Below are 16863 nucleotides of genomic sequence, written 5' to 3'. Positions count from 1 at the left end.
CCTCTCTGCTGGCTCATCGCGGCTGCCTGCAGCCCTTTGTGTTCATCAGCTCGTGGCTGCATTGCCCCAGTCTCTCTTTCCATCTCTGCCTGGCCTTTCCTTTCTCTGTCTCTGTCTCAGAGCTCCCTCTGCTTTTCTCTTAAAAGGATATCTGCTGTTGGATTTAGGGCCTGACCTAAATCCAAGATGATCTCATCTCAAAATCCTTAATTATATCTGCAAAGGCCCTATTTCCAAATAAGGTCACACTCACAGGTTCTGAGGGAACATACATTTTTTTGGCCTCGATTCAACCCACTTATAGGCTCCTTTTCTGGACTTCTGTGTTTTCACTACCTTTTCTGACTCAAGTAAGTGTGATTCTTCTGCTTAGGGAAGAAGGGAGGCCACAGAAACAACAAATTTCAGTTTGGCACCCTATTCTTAACAATTAGAGCACCGATCAAATCCAGAGTTCGAGTAATCACTTCTTACAGGAGGAGGTCCATTTTCTTGGTACGGGCTGGGGAAGAAGAGTGGACTCGAAGTTTAGTCTGGAAAGATTTTCAGAGACCAGGCACAGGTTATGGTACCAGCAGGTAATAAACTTTAAATGTGTGGATAAAAGGTAATATCTTGTGGTAGTGAAACTCAGTAGTGCTCTTTTCCAAGTCAGTGTTTGTTTTTGTTTGTTTTTGAGTGAAATCTCATTTTAAGGATCTTTCCCAGATTGGAAGGTAAACAGGTGTGGAAAATGAAAAGCAGTTGTTCATAAGATTTCAGGAGAAAAAAGGTGGTTTTCTTTTGCTTCAAAATTTGGGGGAAAGAATGTTAGGTCTCATTCCTGGTATGTTAACCAGCAGCAAAAAGAGCAAGAAGGAGGAAATTTAATGTCTATTTATAACATGTTTTAGCTTCTCAGTTTAAACTTCAGTGGAAGTGAAATTTGGCCATTTCTTGCAGTCATGAGGCTGTTCTTTTTGTCCCTACAGACCGAGGGGACTGGCAGAGGGAAAGAAAGTTCAGCTATGGTGGTGGTAACAACAATCCGCCGTGGGCTAGTGACAGGCATCATCAGTATGAGCAACACTGGTACAAGGACCACCATTATGGGGACCGGCGACACGTGGACACCCACCGTTCTGGGAGCTACCGACCCAACAACCTGTCCAGGAAGAGACCTTATGATCAGTACAGTAGTGACCGAGACCACCGGGGACACAGAGATTATTATGACAGGTATGCAGAAGCCCTGAGACACCTGACGCCGACCTCTGCCAGGAGCTTTATTGTGTTACAGGGGAAAAGACAAGCAACATACACATAAATGTATGTATTGCATACTCATTGAACATAATCATGCCAGGCATGGTCTCAAGTTTAACCAGATGTGTCTGCTATGAAGACATCTTCAGGGTGTTGGGAAGGTGTCTTGATACAGGCAACTGACATTGTGTGTTGAGTAGATGGGGGAAAGTAGGAGTTTTGAGTTTTTCCTGAGGACTGAGGAAGAGAGGAGGCTGGTAATTCTGAAGAATCAGCTAAGCAGAGAGAAATGGAGTAGGCATCATAGGTCTAGGCCAAGGTTAAGCACTGGGAAGGGTTGTCCAGAAGATTCATTGATTGGATAATAGGAGGACATTTCATGCCAACGTACAGGTTTAACGTTTTATTCTCTGGATCATAGGTAGCCAATTGCAGTTTTATTATTTCCCTTGTGCAGGAAAAGAGTTTTCTGCCTTCCTCTGAGGAAATCTAGAGAAAGGCAGCCATAGGTATTAGTTAGCAACCAAAATTATTAGGCTCTGTGTTAGGCCCTCAGCTGCTAGGCAGCAGGGATCCCAAGACGAGGACCAGCCCATTCTTTCCAGGACCCCACTATTTAGGGGTCAAAGACTTTGAAAGTTGTACCTTCTGTACAACTATATAATATATATCATTGTGTGGTGAGCCAAAATTTTAAATAGAGTTATTAGCAAGTACCAGAAAGGCCAAAGAGGTTTTACCTCTTCTTCCTAATTTCAGGACTTCGCTGTATTTCAGTCTCATAGCAGCTTTGGTTTTCTGTAGGCTTATGACATGTTTAGACTGCACTTTGAGTTTAAAAATGGAAAATTTCATATAAACATTTCAATGTTCTGCTTTCTCTTTGGAAAGCTCTGGTAACACTAGCCTGCATTAGCACAGCAGCTGTAGTCGAGTAGCAGCAGTGTCCTTTAGGAGGAGCTGGTGCCAGTCACTCCCCACTCTTCTCTATTATCTGGTCTGGCTCCAGAGGGCATTTGCCCTATATTCCTCTGTGTAGACTTGTATTGTCATTTTTCTTCTCCCTGAAGGACTTGTTTCAGTGCGTTTCTGCTTGTGATAAATTTGTTCAGTATTTGTAGGTCCAAGAAAGTCTTTATTTTGATTTCATTTATGAAAGATAATTTTGCTAGGTATAAATTTGTAGCTAGATTGATTGTTTCAGTACCTTAAAGACATTCCTCTTCTGTCTACCTTATTGCTTCTGATGAAAAATCTGTCATCTTTTTGTTCTTTACATACATAATGTGTCTTTTTTTCTTTATCACTGATTTTTAGGAATTTGATTACAGTATTCTTTGCTGTGTTTTTTCCTGTGTTTCTTGTACTTGGGAATTATTGAGCTTCTTGGATCTATGTGTTTATCATTTCTGTCAAATTTGGAGAAGTTTTTAGCCATTATTTCTGATGACTAATATTTTCTTCAATTTACCAATATTTTTTCTGTCCCCCTACTCTCCCATCTCTTTTGGAGATTTCCAGTTACACCTATATTAGGGCTGCTTGAATTTGTCTCAGACTGATGATCTGTTAATTTTTTTTAGTTATGTTTTTTTTTTCTGTTTCAGTTGGATAGTTTCTATTGCTGTGTCTTCAAGTTCACTGATATATTCTTTTTCAATGTCTAACCTGCTTGGAGGCCCATCCAGCATATTTTGCATTTCATATATTGTAGTGTTATCTCTGGAATTTGTATTTGGGTCTCTGTTTTGTTTTTTGCAATCTTTCTTGTCTCTTTGTAGCTCTTTGAAATCTGGACTACAGTTTTAAAATAGTTCTCATATCCGTGTCTGCTAATTTTGTCATCTGGGCAGCTTCAGTTAATTTATCTCCTCATTATAGTCTTATGTTCCTAGTTCTTCCCAGGTGTGATAATTTTTGGTCAGATACCTTTTGAGGGCTGGATATTTCTATGTTCCTATAAATATTCTGGAGCTTTGTTATGAGATACAGGTTACTTGCAAACAGATTCTTTCAGGTCTTCCTGTTAAGATTTGTTAGGCAAAACTGGAGTAGTGCTCTGGCAAGGGCTGATTTGTTCCTCACCACCAGAGGTAAGGACCCCACTTTTACTCTTCCAGTTATCCCTCGATCTGGAGGCTTTTCACTGTGGCTGATGAGAACAGGCATTGTTCTGGCTCTGAGAGCACAGGGCACTGCAACTCTAACCTGGTGGTTCTTTCCCTGGCCTTGGGTGGTTTCCTTAGATGTACCCTCTGAACGCTGTTCAGCTGAATGCTCAAAGGCGAACCTGCTGCAGATCTTTGGAATCTCTATGTGCAGACCTCTCTTCTGCAGCCTGTCCTGTGGACTCCAGCTGTCTTGGTGCTGCCCCCTAACTTTCCACTCAGGAACTTCTCCACAGGCCTTCTGGTCTCCCCCAGTTTGTGCCTAGGCTTAAAAACTGTGTGAAGGCTGTGAGCTGGGTGATTATAAGGCTAATCTCATTAGTTTCCCATCCCTCAGGGATCACTGTTCTTAGTTTCCTGGCATCTAGTGTCTTGAAAACCATCGTTTCATACATTTTGTCCCTTTCTGGTTTTTTCAGGTGGGAGGGTAGATCCAGTCCCCGGTACTCCCATCTTGAACGGAACCTAAGTCACCAACTCTCTTTGTTTATTGAATTGAAATTCACATAACAATGAATTATTTTACAGTGAACAATTCAGTGACATTTAGTATATTCACAGTGTTGTACAACCATTACCTGTATCAAGTTCCAAAATGCCCCAAAGAAAACCCTATAACCATTAAGCAGTCACCCTCCGTTCTGCCATCTCCCAGCTCCTGATAACCACCAGTCTGTATTCTGATTCTGTGAATGTACTTACTCTGGATATTTTGTATAAAGGGAATCATATAAGATGGGGCTTCCGGTGACTGACTTCTTTGAGCATTTAGCACAATGTTGTAGAGGCTCATCCCCAGGATAACACATCAGTATTTCATTTGTTTTCATGGCTGAATAATATACCACATTTTGTTAAACTTTTCATCTGTTGATGGACATTTGGGTTCTTTGGGCTATCATGAATGGTGCTACTGTGAACGTGGGTATAAATGCATTTGTTTGGATTCCTGTTTTCAGTCCTTTTGGGTATCTACCTGGGAGTGGAATGTCAATCATATGGTAGTGCTCTGTTTAACTTTTTAGGACCCACCCAACTATTTCCCACAGTGGCTGAACCGTTTTATATTCCTACCAGAAATGTATGAGATTTGTAGTTTTCTCACATCTTGGCCAATAATCTTTTTTTTAAGTATCCTGTTGAGTGTGGAGGAGTATCTCATTGTGGTTTTGATTTGCATTTCCCTAATGATTAGTGTTCATAAAAGATGTTGAACATCTTTTCTTGTGCTTAGTGGCCATTTGTATATCTTCTTTGGAGAAATATTTATTCAAGTCGTTTGCCCATATTTGAATTGGTTATTTGTCTTTTTGTTGACTTATAAGGATTCTTTTTTAATAGGACAACAATTGGTTTACCATGGTCCTAAGTAAAAATTTTAATATTCTTCACATTGAGTCAATTTTTTAAAATAATTAAATTAACCCTTCATGTATTGTTGAATATTGAGGTTGTTGTGGCTTTTGGCTGTTACTAATAATTAATTGATTACAAAGTACTTACAAATTAAGTGGGCGGGGGGCAGGGTGGGGAAGCGTGGCCTGGGAACTGGAATCCCCGTTACTTATAAATCAATTTCTGTGGTTCTTTCTGGAACATGAACACATTTGCAGATCTTGCCAGCTCTTCTGAAGGGAGTGGGAGCTCATAAAGCCGCCAGTGGTTCCGGTGTCTCTCGTTTCATCGCAGACTTGATGAGGCTTAGGTCGTTCCACAGGATGTGTTCTGCCAATGAGTACAGAAGAGCCCTTTGTTGTTGCTTTTGTCTCTTGGATTCCTAGTAACGTATGCCCCAGAGTCCTTTGGAAGTGTTGTTGCAGATAGCGCAGGAGGAAGACCCCAGTGATGAAGGGGAGGGAGTCTGGCTTTGGTGTTTCAGCTGATCCTTGCGTTCTCTGTTTCAGGCACCATCATGACTCCAAGCGGAGGAGATCCGATGAATTTAGGCCCCAGAATTACCACCAGCAGGATTTCCGACGAATGTCTGACCACCGCCCCCCTATGGGGTACCATGGCCAGGGACCGTCAGACCATTACCGCTCCTTCCACACAGACAAATTGGGGGAATATAAACAGCCCCTTCCTCCACTGCACCCTGCGGTCTCAGATCCTCGCTCGCCTCCTTCCCAGAAATCTCCTCATGATTCCAAGTCACCCCTGGATCATAGGTCTCCTTTGGAGAGATCACTAGAACAGAAAAACAACCCAGATTATAACTGGAATGTCCGGAAGACATAGAGGACAGATGGGAGAGAAAGGGAGAACAAGAGTCATTAAGCACCTGGATATTTTTGGTCTGATCTGACAGAAACCAGTTACCTAGACCAGTAAGTGGGTTCTGGACATGCTGCTGCTAGCTCGCCAGCTGAAAGCACTTCAAGGAGTGGGAGGCCTTTCACTCAGTCCAGCTTTGATTTGGGTCCCCACTCCTGCACTTTGACACCCATCCCATTCCTGCCTGGCTCTGGCCTCCCACTTTGATGGGTGCTAGGAGGAAGAAGAGACTTCGTGTGCCAGCTCATGGGCTGTGTTTCCCCAGTGGAAGAGGAAGGGATCTCAGAGCTGTGAATGTTTTATTGCCAGGGTCAGTGTACCCTGAACCTGGTGCGGCGGTCGAGGAAGGAAAGTTTGCATGAAGGCCGCTGGGACCCGCTGGACAGCGCGTGATTTGGTTCACTGTGATGTGACACATGCTGCTGGTGGGGAGCGGGCGGGAACAGGCAGTCGGGGTCTCTCTCATCATAGGACTTGAAGTGGAGCAGGTATACCCCTCACGTGTTCTCGGGAAAAACAATGCATTGGGCCTTGCTTTTACGACCCCTGTGGTGCAGGGGCTAGAGAGAGAGAAGCAACTCCCACAGTGGCTCTTCCTCCCTACCAACACTAACTTCCTACACTGTACATTTCAGAGGTTTGGTCTCTTGAGTGGGTCTCCTTTGCTCCCTGTGCCAGGGAAGTAGGATCCGTCTAGCTGGCTTTTTTGATTACTGTGAGTTAGGCAGTACTGAAGTTGGCATGGGTCTTACATGGTGGGGTGCGGGCTGAATGAGGGGAGAGGGTGGGGGCAGGGTGGGGTAGTATGGCCAGGGAACTGGAATCCCTGCTGGATTTCTGATTCCTGTGATAAGAAGCAAAACTACAGGGCCTGGAGAGAAGGGGGAAGTGGAGGCAGGCCTGCCGACCAGCTTGTTGCTGGCATGCACCAAGTTGGGGTGCTAGACGGGGGTGAGATTTCTAGTGCGGGACTGTGGGAGTGCCAGTGAGTGGGGAGGGCTTCAGTGTTGTACTAGGTCAGCGTTGGCAGCTGCCTCTAAGTTCTCTTTGCACAGCTTTAAGGAGTAGATCACACAGAATTACACATCTCTTGACACTCACATGGTGGGTAGACAGATGAAAATGAGTTACCTGTGGTGAACAGGTCTCCACTGTTAGTTGGAGATATTAATGTTGAACTCAGTTTCTTTTAGAAGGAGATAAGTAAAGTAAAACTTTTCCCACAGTGGGAAGCCCCCAAAGACAGGGTGGCCAGGCCGCAGACGTGAGAGCCACGCTGGAGCCAGACTGAGCCTGAGCCGGGGAGGCAAGCTGGTTGCATCAGTTAGGTGGGCTCCCTCTGTTTTCCTGACCCTGGGCCTTCTGCTTTATGCATTTTAAATACAGCCAGTATTGTTAGAGTGTTCAAAGGCCTTTCTATGTGGAGACAGAATAACTGACTTGAACATACACTGTGCCTGTAAGTGTCCAGGCTCAGAACTGGTGAGAGCCCTTCCACTGGGCATACCCAGGGTCAGACTCCCTGAACTACCCTGTGGGGACTTGGTAAAATCATTTCCATTTACTTGCTGGCATCCTGGCAGCACCATTAATGCCTTTACTAAGCAACGCCTGAGCTGTACACCCAAGAGAAGTGGATATGGCCTTGGTGGGCCGCTGCCCCTTGCTACGCAGGGAGCCCTGGGGCTGGCCAGGCCTGAGTTCCTGAGGAGAATCTGGGTCCTCACAGCTTGTGCTGAAAGCTTGGGGGACCCACACCACCTTACATCTCCTCATGGTATTTGGGGTTGTCACCTTGGGCTTGGACCATGAGTTCCTGGAGCAAAGCCCACGGGGCTGCAGGGGAGCCCCCGGTTAGTCTTCCCACTGAGGACACTCTGTGACTTCTCCGTGGGGACATGTGAATCACATCTCTCCTCTTGACACCACAGGTTCAGCTTCTTGCTGACAATACTGACACTACCCTGTGGTCGTGTTGCTCAGGCCCAACAGGAGGTTAAGTTGGCTTGCCGGGTCTTTAAGTGATGGGTGGTGAGGGTGGCCGGGGACAAGGGGAAGACAGGCCTCATCATCCTGTTGTAGGTGTGGTGTTTCCTTCCACTTAGAGGAGGCCAGGAGGAGGAATTGGACGCCCTGCATTTCATCCAGGTCTTTTTTCTCTGAAGTTGTTGATAGGACATGTGAGTTATTCCCAAAAATGTCTCACCATGAGGAAAAAGGAACTACTTTTTGTTCACATTTGGGACTTTTAGTGCCATATGATGTAGCAGAAGGCAGTATCAGCCAGATCAGTGTTAAATTCATTATAAAATTACAGTATCCCCATAAATGCATCTATTTTAGGTGTTGAAGTATGTTTGAAGAGTGGGTTGGGAGAAAGGAGGCATTTCCTCATTGACCTAAATCAGTATGAATACTGTATGCTTATATCAAAAACAGAAGTTTGCACAGGTAGAAAATCTCTCACTTGTGGGTGGGAGAAGCTGCCCCAGGACGTCTGTGAGGAGGAGATTCCATGGAGCCTGCTGAGCTTTGAAAGACTTGGGTAGAAACAGCAGGTTGAGGAAGAGGGGAGTGAGCACCACCTCAAACCTGGACAAGAACAAGGATTAACGTGGCATACAAAAGACCCGCGAACGGTCATGGGGAAGCCCAGGCTCACTGCGGTCTGCCAGGGCTGGCAGGAGAGAGCCCGGCCCTCCGCAGAGCCTGACCTGGTGACCCTGGGCTCCCTCTCCTAGTCATTCCTTAAGCCCTTCCACGGGAAACCAGAACACTTACCACATCATGCTGCAAACCTAGCCTGATGTCTGGGAGTTGCATCAGGACGTGCGGTGCAAACGCAGTTCAGTTAGAATTCACACAGTGACACTGAAAATCCTCACACAGTGAGACCAAAATCCACTAGTCAGCAGGAGCAGGGGCCAGGGCCCAGCACCAGTGGTCTTCTGGCTTGTCTGAGGGTTGCCGTGTCAGGCGAGGAGGGCCAGGCCATGGGTCCAGGCTGCTTTAGTCCATCTGCGCCCCACCAGACTGGGGGACAGATGGTTTTTCTTTATTGTAAAATTGTGGACTTTTAAAACCTGTTGACTAAACAGTAATTAATTTATATTTGTGAAAAATGCCACTGTCCTAGTGATTTCTGATGTAAATAATGTTGTTTATATAGTATGTATTAAATTTTCCTACATTGTAAAACTGCTGTACTTTTGATTCTTGTATATTAAAAAGTGTTAACTACGGATTTTTAGAACCGGGCAAACACGCTGCACTGCATTGGCATGAGCTGACTGTGCACACACCACCTCGTCTCCCCGTGGTTGCTGGGCCATCAGGTGGCTTGACAGCTTGTGAAATGGAGACGAGTTTAGAACTGTGTTGTTCTTCCACCCCTTGTCCCTGGGCCCAGGACCGTACAGGCAGGTTTCTGAGGTCGGCCGTGTAGCCACTGCTGAGCTGAGTGTCCTCTGGCCAAGTAGCTCCAGTCTGTTGCCTCCGTCCTTGCGCTTGATGAGCTGGTGGAGCTTCAGTGGCTGGGCTCGGCTGCCCTTAAATTTCCCATGTTGGTCATGCCAGGGAGGATCCTGGGAGACTTGGAAGGTGCCTGTGAAGACCTGATCCCGTCCAGACAGGGGTCCTGTAATCCCCTCTATCCAGAGGAAATAAAAACAGCCATGTCTGCCAGCCTGCAGCTTGAGTAACAGTTGGGTTACATATTCTTGAAGTCGGGGAAAAAAGCATTTTATAATGGAAACCCTGACACAAATGTTAACTAGCAATTTGGCACGGGGACAGGCCCAGCTCCTGCAAGGCCCAGACGGAGGAAGGGTGGCACGGCCTGTGGGCGGAGATGCTGTCTAAATGGGAGTTAAGAAAAGTTTGCCAGACCCAAGTGGTTTTATGAATACTTAGGTGACCTCAGTCTGTGATCTTTGTGAAGCTCTTAATTCTCGATACCAAGTAAACCCACGTGTCAGCTCAGAGTTGAGGGATTAAATCCCAGGAGTGTCAGCCGGGAGACTGGACTGCAGGGTCTCAGCCCGGCCTGTGCTGTGAAAGAGGGGCCAGGGCTGGTGCATGTAGTTCCTGAGTCGGGGACTCAAAAGAAGAGCGAGGGTTCTTGTGCCCATACGTACACTCAACTCACATTCGTGTTGCAACTCACAGCTCAGCTGGAACAGTTTTGGGAAACTTTAAGAACAAGTGCTGCAATAATCAGCCTATTATGATTTACAATAGCAACAAGGCTTCTAAACTGACTGCTGCCAAAACGCCTGCCTTTTACTGGAAGTAGCAGGCCCAGCCTCCCTCCCGCCCGCCCTCCCCAGTGGGGCCTTGCAAGTCTGGCATCCAGGCAAGCCCTCCTCAGCGCCAACAGAAAGGTCACTTACTGAAACACAAGTCCCTGCAGTTGGCGAGACCTGTCTGGGCTCCGGGTTCTGACCTGTAGCTCTTAAAGGAGCAGGACCAGGTTCGCCGCAGCCGCAACGTCCTAACTAAAGTCCGTACCAGCCCTGCCCAGCACGTTTTGCAGTTGGAATCCCACTCGGTCATGTTGCCTCCCAACCGGCCTTTAGTATTCTGCTTTGCACCCTGGGGAGGAGTCGCCCTGGAACCGAAGCAAAGCTCTTTACTCTGTAGAAACCCCGGGCAGGCTCGTGCCTGCCCCGCTGCTGCTGGGGGAAACCCTAGCCGACCCTTGACATCTGAGTATTTCCTGGTCAGTTCTGGATGTCTTTTCCTTAGTTTCTCACATGACCTAAGGGGTTTGTCGTTGATAAAGCTGACCACGTGCGCTGAGGTTGCCTTCCGCGGCCCCGGCTGGTCTAAAGGGTATGGGCCGGAAAGTCAGTGCATTGTCCCCATTTGGTCCCTCCCTGTGTGAGTTTGGGCGTACGGCCTCGTCATCTTCATTCGCAAACAGAAGCAGCTTATAGGGTTAATGTAGTTTTTACATGAGAGCTTACACTGCAGAAATAGGGTGTGTAAACCCTAAGGGCTACCCAGAGGGACACTTCATCAGTTCTTGGCTGGGAGGGGTGGGGCCGAGGAGGGGGAGGTTGGGGGTAATGGAGGATAGAGTTTTCTGGGTCTGGAGGGCCAACCTGGCTTGGCATTGCCCCCCCAGCAGCCCTGCTCCAGAGCTGGTGAGACCGTCAGAGCCGCCCCTCTTGCAGCCCAGCTTGCTGGAGGAACCCAGGACGAGGGCTTGCTCTAGGGGAAGATGAAGCCCCAGGAGGGAGGCGCAGCAGGGACCGGAACCGTCTGAACCAGGACAGGAAGCAGCTTCCTCAAGCCTCAGCTACCAAGTACGGACAATGAGACCCCTCTGCCAGGCTGTTGGGGGCGGGGGGTGAGTGAGGTTCCTGAGGTGACACATCTTTTGGGCTGGGCACCTGTCGTTATCACCGTGACATCCTGAGACCTCTTGCTCCCCACACGGACCCTGTGCTGTGCTTGGGCCCTGATGGAGGGCCTAGAGTGAATGAGGTTCTAGAACTGTCCTGCAGAGGGCAGCAGACTTCCACAAACAGCCTGCCTCGCGGGCACCACCTGGACCCGGCCCCGGCCCAGCGGCCGCTGCCTTGGCTGCAGAGCTCACACCCGAGCCAGACGCGTGGAGCCACATTGTCCCTGCCCAAGTGTGATGGAGACAGGGAAGAGGAGTGCGGAGAAGCTGCAGGAGAGGCCCAGGGACAGCACTGACCAGCGGGGGCCCAGCCTCCTGGGGGCCCGGCCAGTCCGGCCGGCTCTCTGGCCCGTGGCTGAAGGGCAGTCCTGCTTCTCCCGCACCTGCAGCCACTTGAGGGATCCACAGGCTTCCCCGCTCCTGCCCCGCCCAGCCGCTCCTCCCTCCCACCCCCCCAGCCTCGCTCTGCTGCTCCCTGTCACCTCACCTGAACTCTGAGCGCCCTGGTTTGGGTCCAAGGCCCTCTACGCCCTGCCCCTGCTGGCCATGCTGAGCTTCCTCTCTGGGCCAGCCCAGACCGCCCTGGCCACCTAGATCTCAGAGGCAGAGCTCTGCTGCTAGGCTGCTCCCCTCCCCTCCTCCATCACCTCGAGCAGCCAGCTGAATCCTGTTCATCTTCAAGATCCAATAAAAGCTGTTTCCACTGAGCCGCCTTTGCTGACCCTGCTATGTCAGGTCGCACCCCCGTCTGTCCCTTCCCTGGGCCCATAGATGCTGTGAGGGGCCCTGGCACACTCTGGTGACTCCATGCTGCCATAGCTGTCTGCGCCAGCAGACCGGGGCTCCCCCTGGGGCTCTGAGCCCCCCTCAGCACAGGCCAGGTATGTGCTGGGCAAGGGGCTCTCTCTTGAAGTGCCCAGAGATGGGGGTATGGTGAGGGGGGTGCTACCATCTCTGGGTGCTCAGGCTGGGGCTCAGACAGAATTCAGGCCCCAGGCAGCAGGCCCTCTTGACCAGGGGCATAGTTAACAAAATTAGAAGTCAGTTCTGCCTTGCGGAACAGGTCCTAAAGGAGCCCCAGCATGCTGGGTGTTAACTCTGTATTTGCTGGATTGTGGGAAGGTCCGGAACCTTCAGGACGCCTATTGGAAGGGAGATGCAGCCTTAGAGGCCCAGGGCAAATAGTAAGTGGGGGCAGCTTACTGAGCATTGTGACATTGCTATAGTATCCATTCCTTCACTGGGGAGGGGGCAGCCAGGCCCTGGCCCGGGGCTCTCTGTGCCAGGAGGGAGGTGAGGTGGCAGAAAGTGTGGGGGTGGCCGCATCAGGGTGGAGACCTGAGCAGGCTCACAGAAGAGGGACCCCCAGGTCCAGAGGGGAGATCCAGAGCCCTCGTAGCAGCCGGGCCAGGAGCATGGGCACAGGTGACAGTGTCCATCTTCAAGTCAGGCTGTGTGCCTGACTGACCTCTGTGACCTGGGGTCAGGGGTTCACCTTCTGGTGGAGGGACAGTACCACCCAATGGATGGGGCAGCAGCGCCTGGCACGTGCTAAGCTCATGCTAAGTGCAGGATGAACCATCATTAGTGTGGCCCATTCCCTAGGCTGCTGGTGCACAGGTGACCTGCCTGGCCTGGTGACCTGTCCTGAGGTCAAGACAATACCGTGTCCCTCCCCCGACCCTCTGAGAGGCTGGGGATGAAATCTCTGTGGCCAACATGAGCCAGATTCGCTAATTCCCGTCTGACTGTGAGCTAGTTCAGTGTTTCCCAAACGGGAAACATCAAACAGATGTATGATGGGGTGGATAGTTTTTAGGAAGAAAATAGGAATTTATAAAGTTTTAAAAATGTTTTCATTCTTGGGGAACTTCTTTTAAAATCAGCTTCAGCAAATCCTGGATCATTTGGAAAGGTGGGAGAGAAAAAGGAACCCAGGACTTTTGGGTTATACTGGTGTCCAGGGGTCTGTGCTCGGTACCAGGGTGGATGGGGGCACACGCCCGGCAGGTCTCAAGGGTCTAAGAATGAAAACCAGAGGGGAACATGCCAATGACAGGCATCTGGGGGGAGCCTGGGCCTGCACAGTCCCCGCCGGTGTCATGGAGATGGCCTGCTTAGTGCCTGCAAAGCAGTATCACTGTGACTTTAATGTGTTTGCTTGAGTTGTATTTGGTTTTGTAGTTTTGTTTGGGTTTAATTAGTAAAGGTGTCTTGATTTTATACTTGAAAGGAATTATAACACAAAGAATTTATACTTGACCTCATGAATAACAAAACTAACTCCAGCCATGGAAGGCCTGGAACAATCTCAGCCCCGAGAAGGGGTCTGTGTGTTATGTGTGCTTTAGGACCTTGAGCTGGTCATGACCTACACTCGGGAGTCAGTGAAACAGACCCGTGCGATGTGCCTGTGGGCAGAAGCCACCATCTACAGAAAGTTACAGGCTCCAGGACTATTGCTTTATTGTCTTTTTAAAGGTTTCGTCCTCATGAAAATACCATGGGGTAGGATTTATCCCCGTTTTTCAGTTGAGGATCATGAGGCTCAGAGACTTTCTGTAACATGCCCAAGATCACACAGCTAGGAAGTGGTGCAGCTCACATTCTGACTCAGCGTCTCCCGCCTCGAAGGGCAAAATCTGTCACTGTCTCACTCAATGGCTTCTCCTACTGTCATCCAAGGGCCTTTGCACCCAACAGCCATGTGAACCGGTCCCATTCCTTCCCCGGGTTGTAGATGAGGAGGCACTTGGGACAGGCTCGGGGTCAGCGAAGGGGCCCAGCGCCATGCCATTCCCTCACCGTTCCACGTCCCTTCCCTGCTGGGCTGACACACTGTGTAGCTCGAGCATCGCTTGCTTCTGAGCAGACGGTGTCGGGAGGGTGGGCACAGTCACCCACTGTTTCCGGGACACCTCCTAGGGCCTAGTTAAGTGTGTGTGGAATAAATGAAGGTATTGCCAAGATCTGGACCAGGTCTGGACGTGTGAAGGATGCTCCTACACATGCCTGTGCAAGGAAGGAAGGGGGGGGGGGAGAAGGAGAATGGCTCGTATCGCAGTGTTAGACCAACGTGGGGGATGCCCAGCGTGAGGAGGCCACGGGCACTCGCCTTAGGGATTCAGCTCCGGATGGTTAGTAAACTCCCCAAGGCAGATACTGGCCTCGTCCTGCAATGCCCCGGGGAGAGGGGCCCCGGCCCTGCACACCTTGGCGTTTGGTTCCTCGTGATCCTTGACTTGAGGGCCCCCTGGCAGCCATGCTCACCAAGCTCCTCTGATGGAGCCTCGACTTTGAGCCTTCCGAACCCAAGGAGGTGGCTGGAGGGGCGTTTCACTATGATAGGTCAGTACTTGCTTCAAACGCTTGGCAGGGGGGCTGGTGCATGGCAGGTGTGCAAAAAATGTAACTGTCGTGAATTGGTTGAATGACTCGTCTCCATGCAAATGGAGGGGGGTCCATACCAGCAGCTAGATTATGTCCATGATTGCCAAGAGGGCTCGTCCCCCACCCGGGGAAGCCAGTGACCATCTCCGGACCACAGTGACCCAGCTGAGACCCCACTGACACCCTAGCACCAGCTCTTTGTGGGACCCTGAGCCTCTCAGGCTTCCTATCTGGGGGTCCCTCTTCCCCATCCTTCTTCTCTACAGGGCCCAGCTTGAAGTCTCCCTACCCACCTGTGCGGGTCTGGCCAGCCCACCCCCTGCTCACCCTAAGCCCAGGAGCCGTGGGCTGACTCCCCCCCCTGCTTTGGGGCTCCCGAGCCCTGTCTGCCTTTGAGGGTGCTGGTGTTCATCTAGAAACTAGAGCAATGGCATCTGCCTGCGAGGGCTGTTATGAAAATCGTCAAAGCACTTGAAAGACTCAAGGGCATGTTCAGATGCAGGTATTTCTCTTCAGGATGATCACGCAAGGGAGGTACTGTCACTACCGCCCATGGCTGACACGGCTGGGGCCCAGAACGATTACATCTTGCCTCCTGTCACCCAGGCCCCATGGAGGGTGGCTCCAGGCATGACCCCCTCCCATGAAGGCGGTGTGGCCTGGTGGCCTGAGAAGGGAGGTGGCCGACACCCGGTGGGTGTCTCTGCTTTGCCCGGGGGTGTGGATTTCTCTTATGTTCTTGCTTCTCATTTCTTGCATCCATCTTCCCAAGCACCCCTGTGGTAGACGTACCACCTTCAGCTTACAGATGAGGAAACAGGTTTCAGGTCACACAAGCCAGCAAGTGGCAAGACCCGGAGTGGAATGGGGCTCCTGGCCCACCGAGGCTCCAGCATGTCCGCCTGTAGCTGTGTGGGGAGTTGCTAATGCCCCTCCCAGGTTTGCCTGCTATTCACTTAACTTTCCTTTAAAGTTTAGCATCGTTTTCCTCATCAGCATCAGAATGTCTATCCATGCCTAGTTTGATACTGGGTATAGAACCCCATTTCAGTGAGCCAGATGTCCTTTTCTGAGCCTGTGGCCTGGGTCACCCCAAGCTGTGGGGCTCCCAAGATTCTCTCTGGAGTGTGGCCTCTGGACGTCTTTAGCCCCCGTTCACTGACAGCCAGGAGACACACTGCAGGTCTCCTCACCAGCCATGGCTTTGCAACCAGAGAGTTTACATCATTTAAATTTAAAACTTAAAAACAATCTAGCTGCATGTGGTCTCTAGCATGTCCCAAATAACATTTTGATTTCAGTGACCCAAAGCTGCTCCTCCTGAGGTCTTCCCAGGCCCAGCACGGGGAACCAGGGCTTACCCAGTATCCTTTCTCCCCTGGCAATCCTGGGTGCTCTGTGCTCTAGAGAGCAGCTGCAATGATTCCTCTAAGACCCAAGTCAGGCCTCACTCCCGTGCTCAAAGCCTGCTGATGGCTCCCTATGGCCACTGGAGGGAAATATCAGGAGGCCTGCCGTGCTCTGGCTGCGTGCTGCCCTCACCTTAGACCCTGAGCCACCTACCTACTCACTGCTGTCTGGTCACGCAGCTATCTGCTGCCTCTTAAGCTCTCTGGGCCGCTGCTGTGTCCGGCCTTTGCACGCATGGACCCCTGCACAAAATGCTTGCCCCAGGTCTTTGCATTGCTATGCCCCAAACTCACTGCCAGAGGTCCCCCTGACCCTCCAGAAACGAAGGTTCCTCCCCACCCCCCACCCCCAGTCCAGGGGGAGCCTCTCTCAACCCTTAAACTGCTTCAGGACTGGTCCTCATGGGCGGCTTGACCATGTAATTATCTGGATATTGACGTGCCACCTGTTAACGATCACTGCTGGATGCCCCCAGCACAAGTGGGCACGAACGAGCTCTCAAATAAAGCAACGAACACACACGGTTGCAAAGGTGGGGACTGTCATGTTGGTGGCCTCCCTGTGTTGTGCCAGGGCCCACGTGCAGAGCAGTTTATGAGTCTTGGCTCATTGGACTTCTAAAGTGACCTTGGGAGGTAGGTACTCATAAGTCCATTTTACAAATAAGGAATCTAGGGCTCAAAAAATCCAAGGGAGGCCACACAGCCAGCGACGGGCAGAGCCAGTTTGGATGCCAAAGTTGGCCTGCCACTCAAGCCCAAGTGCTACCCCCTGCCCCATGGGCCTGCTGGCATTACCGCGAGGAGCCCCACTCAGGCCTGGTTCAGGGGTGTCTCTGCCCAAGGGTCTGCCCCATTCATTACAGAGGACCCTCATCCATTTGGTTTTACGCCCTCTCTGGCCTGCCTCCCACCCTTACACGTTCTGGTTTGCTAAACAAGGTCTCCCACGTTCTCGCCACACATC

The 16863-nt window shown here is 50.3% G+C and overlaps 1 protein-coding gene across 5 annotated transcripts in view; it reads left to right on the top strand.

Moving 5' to 3' along the window:
* Positions 1 to 8885, top strand: part of CHD2 (chromodomain helicase DNA binding protein 2) — a 147291-nt gene extending 138406 nt beyond the window's left edge. For 4 of the 5 annotated variants that reach the window (XM_036878630.2, XM_057494700.1, XM_036878632.2 and 1 more), the window contains 2 exons: positions 972 to 1218; positions 5318 to 8885. In XM_036878630.2, the coding sequence (XP_036734525.1) occupies positions 972 to 1218; positions 5318 to 5651 (581 nt within the window). In that variant the 3' untranslated portion in view covers positions 5652 to 8885. The remainder of the gene's footprint in view (positions 1 to 971; positions 1219 to 5317) is intronic. The other variant, XM_057494701.1, reaches the window with a different exon arrangement.
* The last annotated feature ends 7978 nt before the right edge of the window (positions 8886 to 16863 follow it).

Source organism: Manis pentadactyla, chromosome 18 (genome assembly GCF_030020395.1).
Source record: "Manis pentadactyla isolate mManPen7 chromosome 18, mManPen7.hap1, whole genome shotgun sequence".
Classification (NCBI taxonomy): Eukaryota; Metazoa; Chordata; class Mammalia; order Pholidota; family Manidae; genus Manis; species Manis pentadactyla.
The sequence above is the reverse complement of the archived record's forward strand: the minus strand, read 5'-3'. Positions and strand labels throughout refer to the sequence as shown.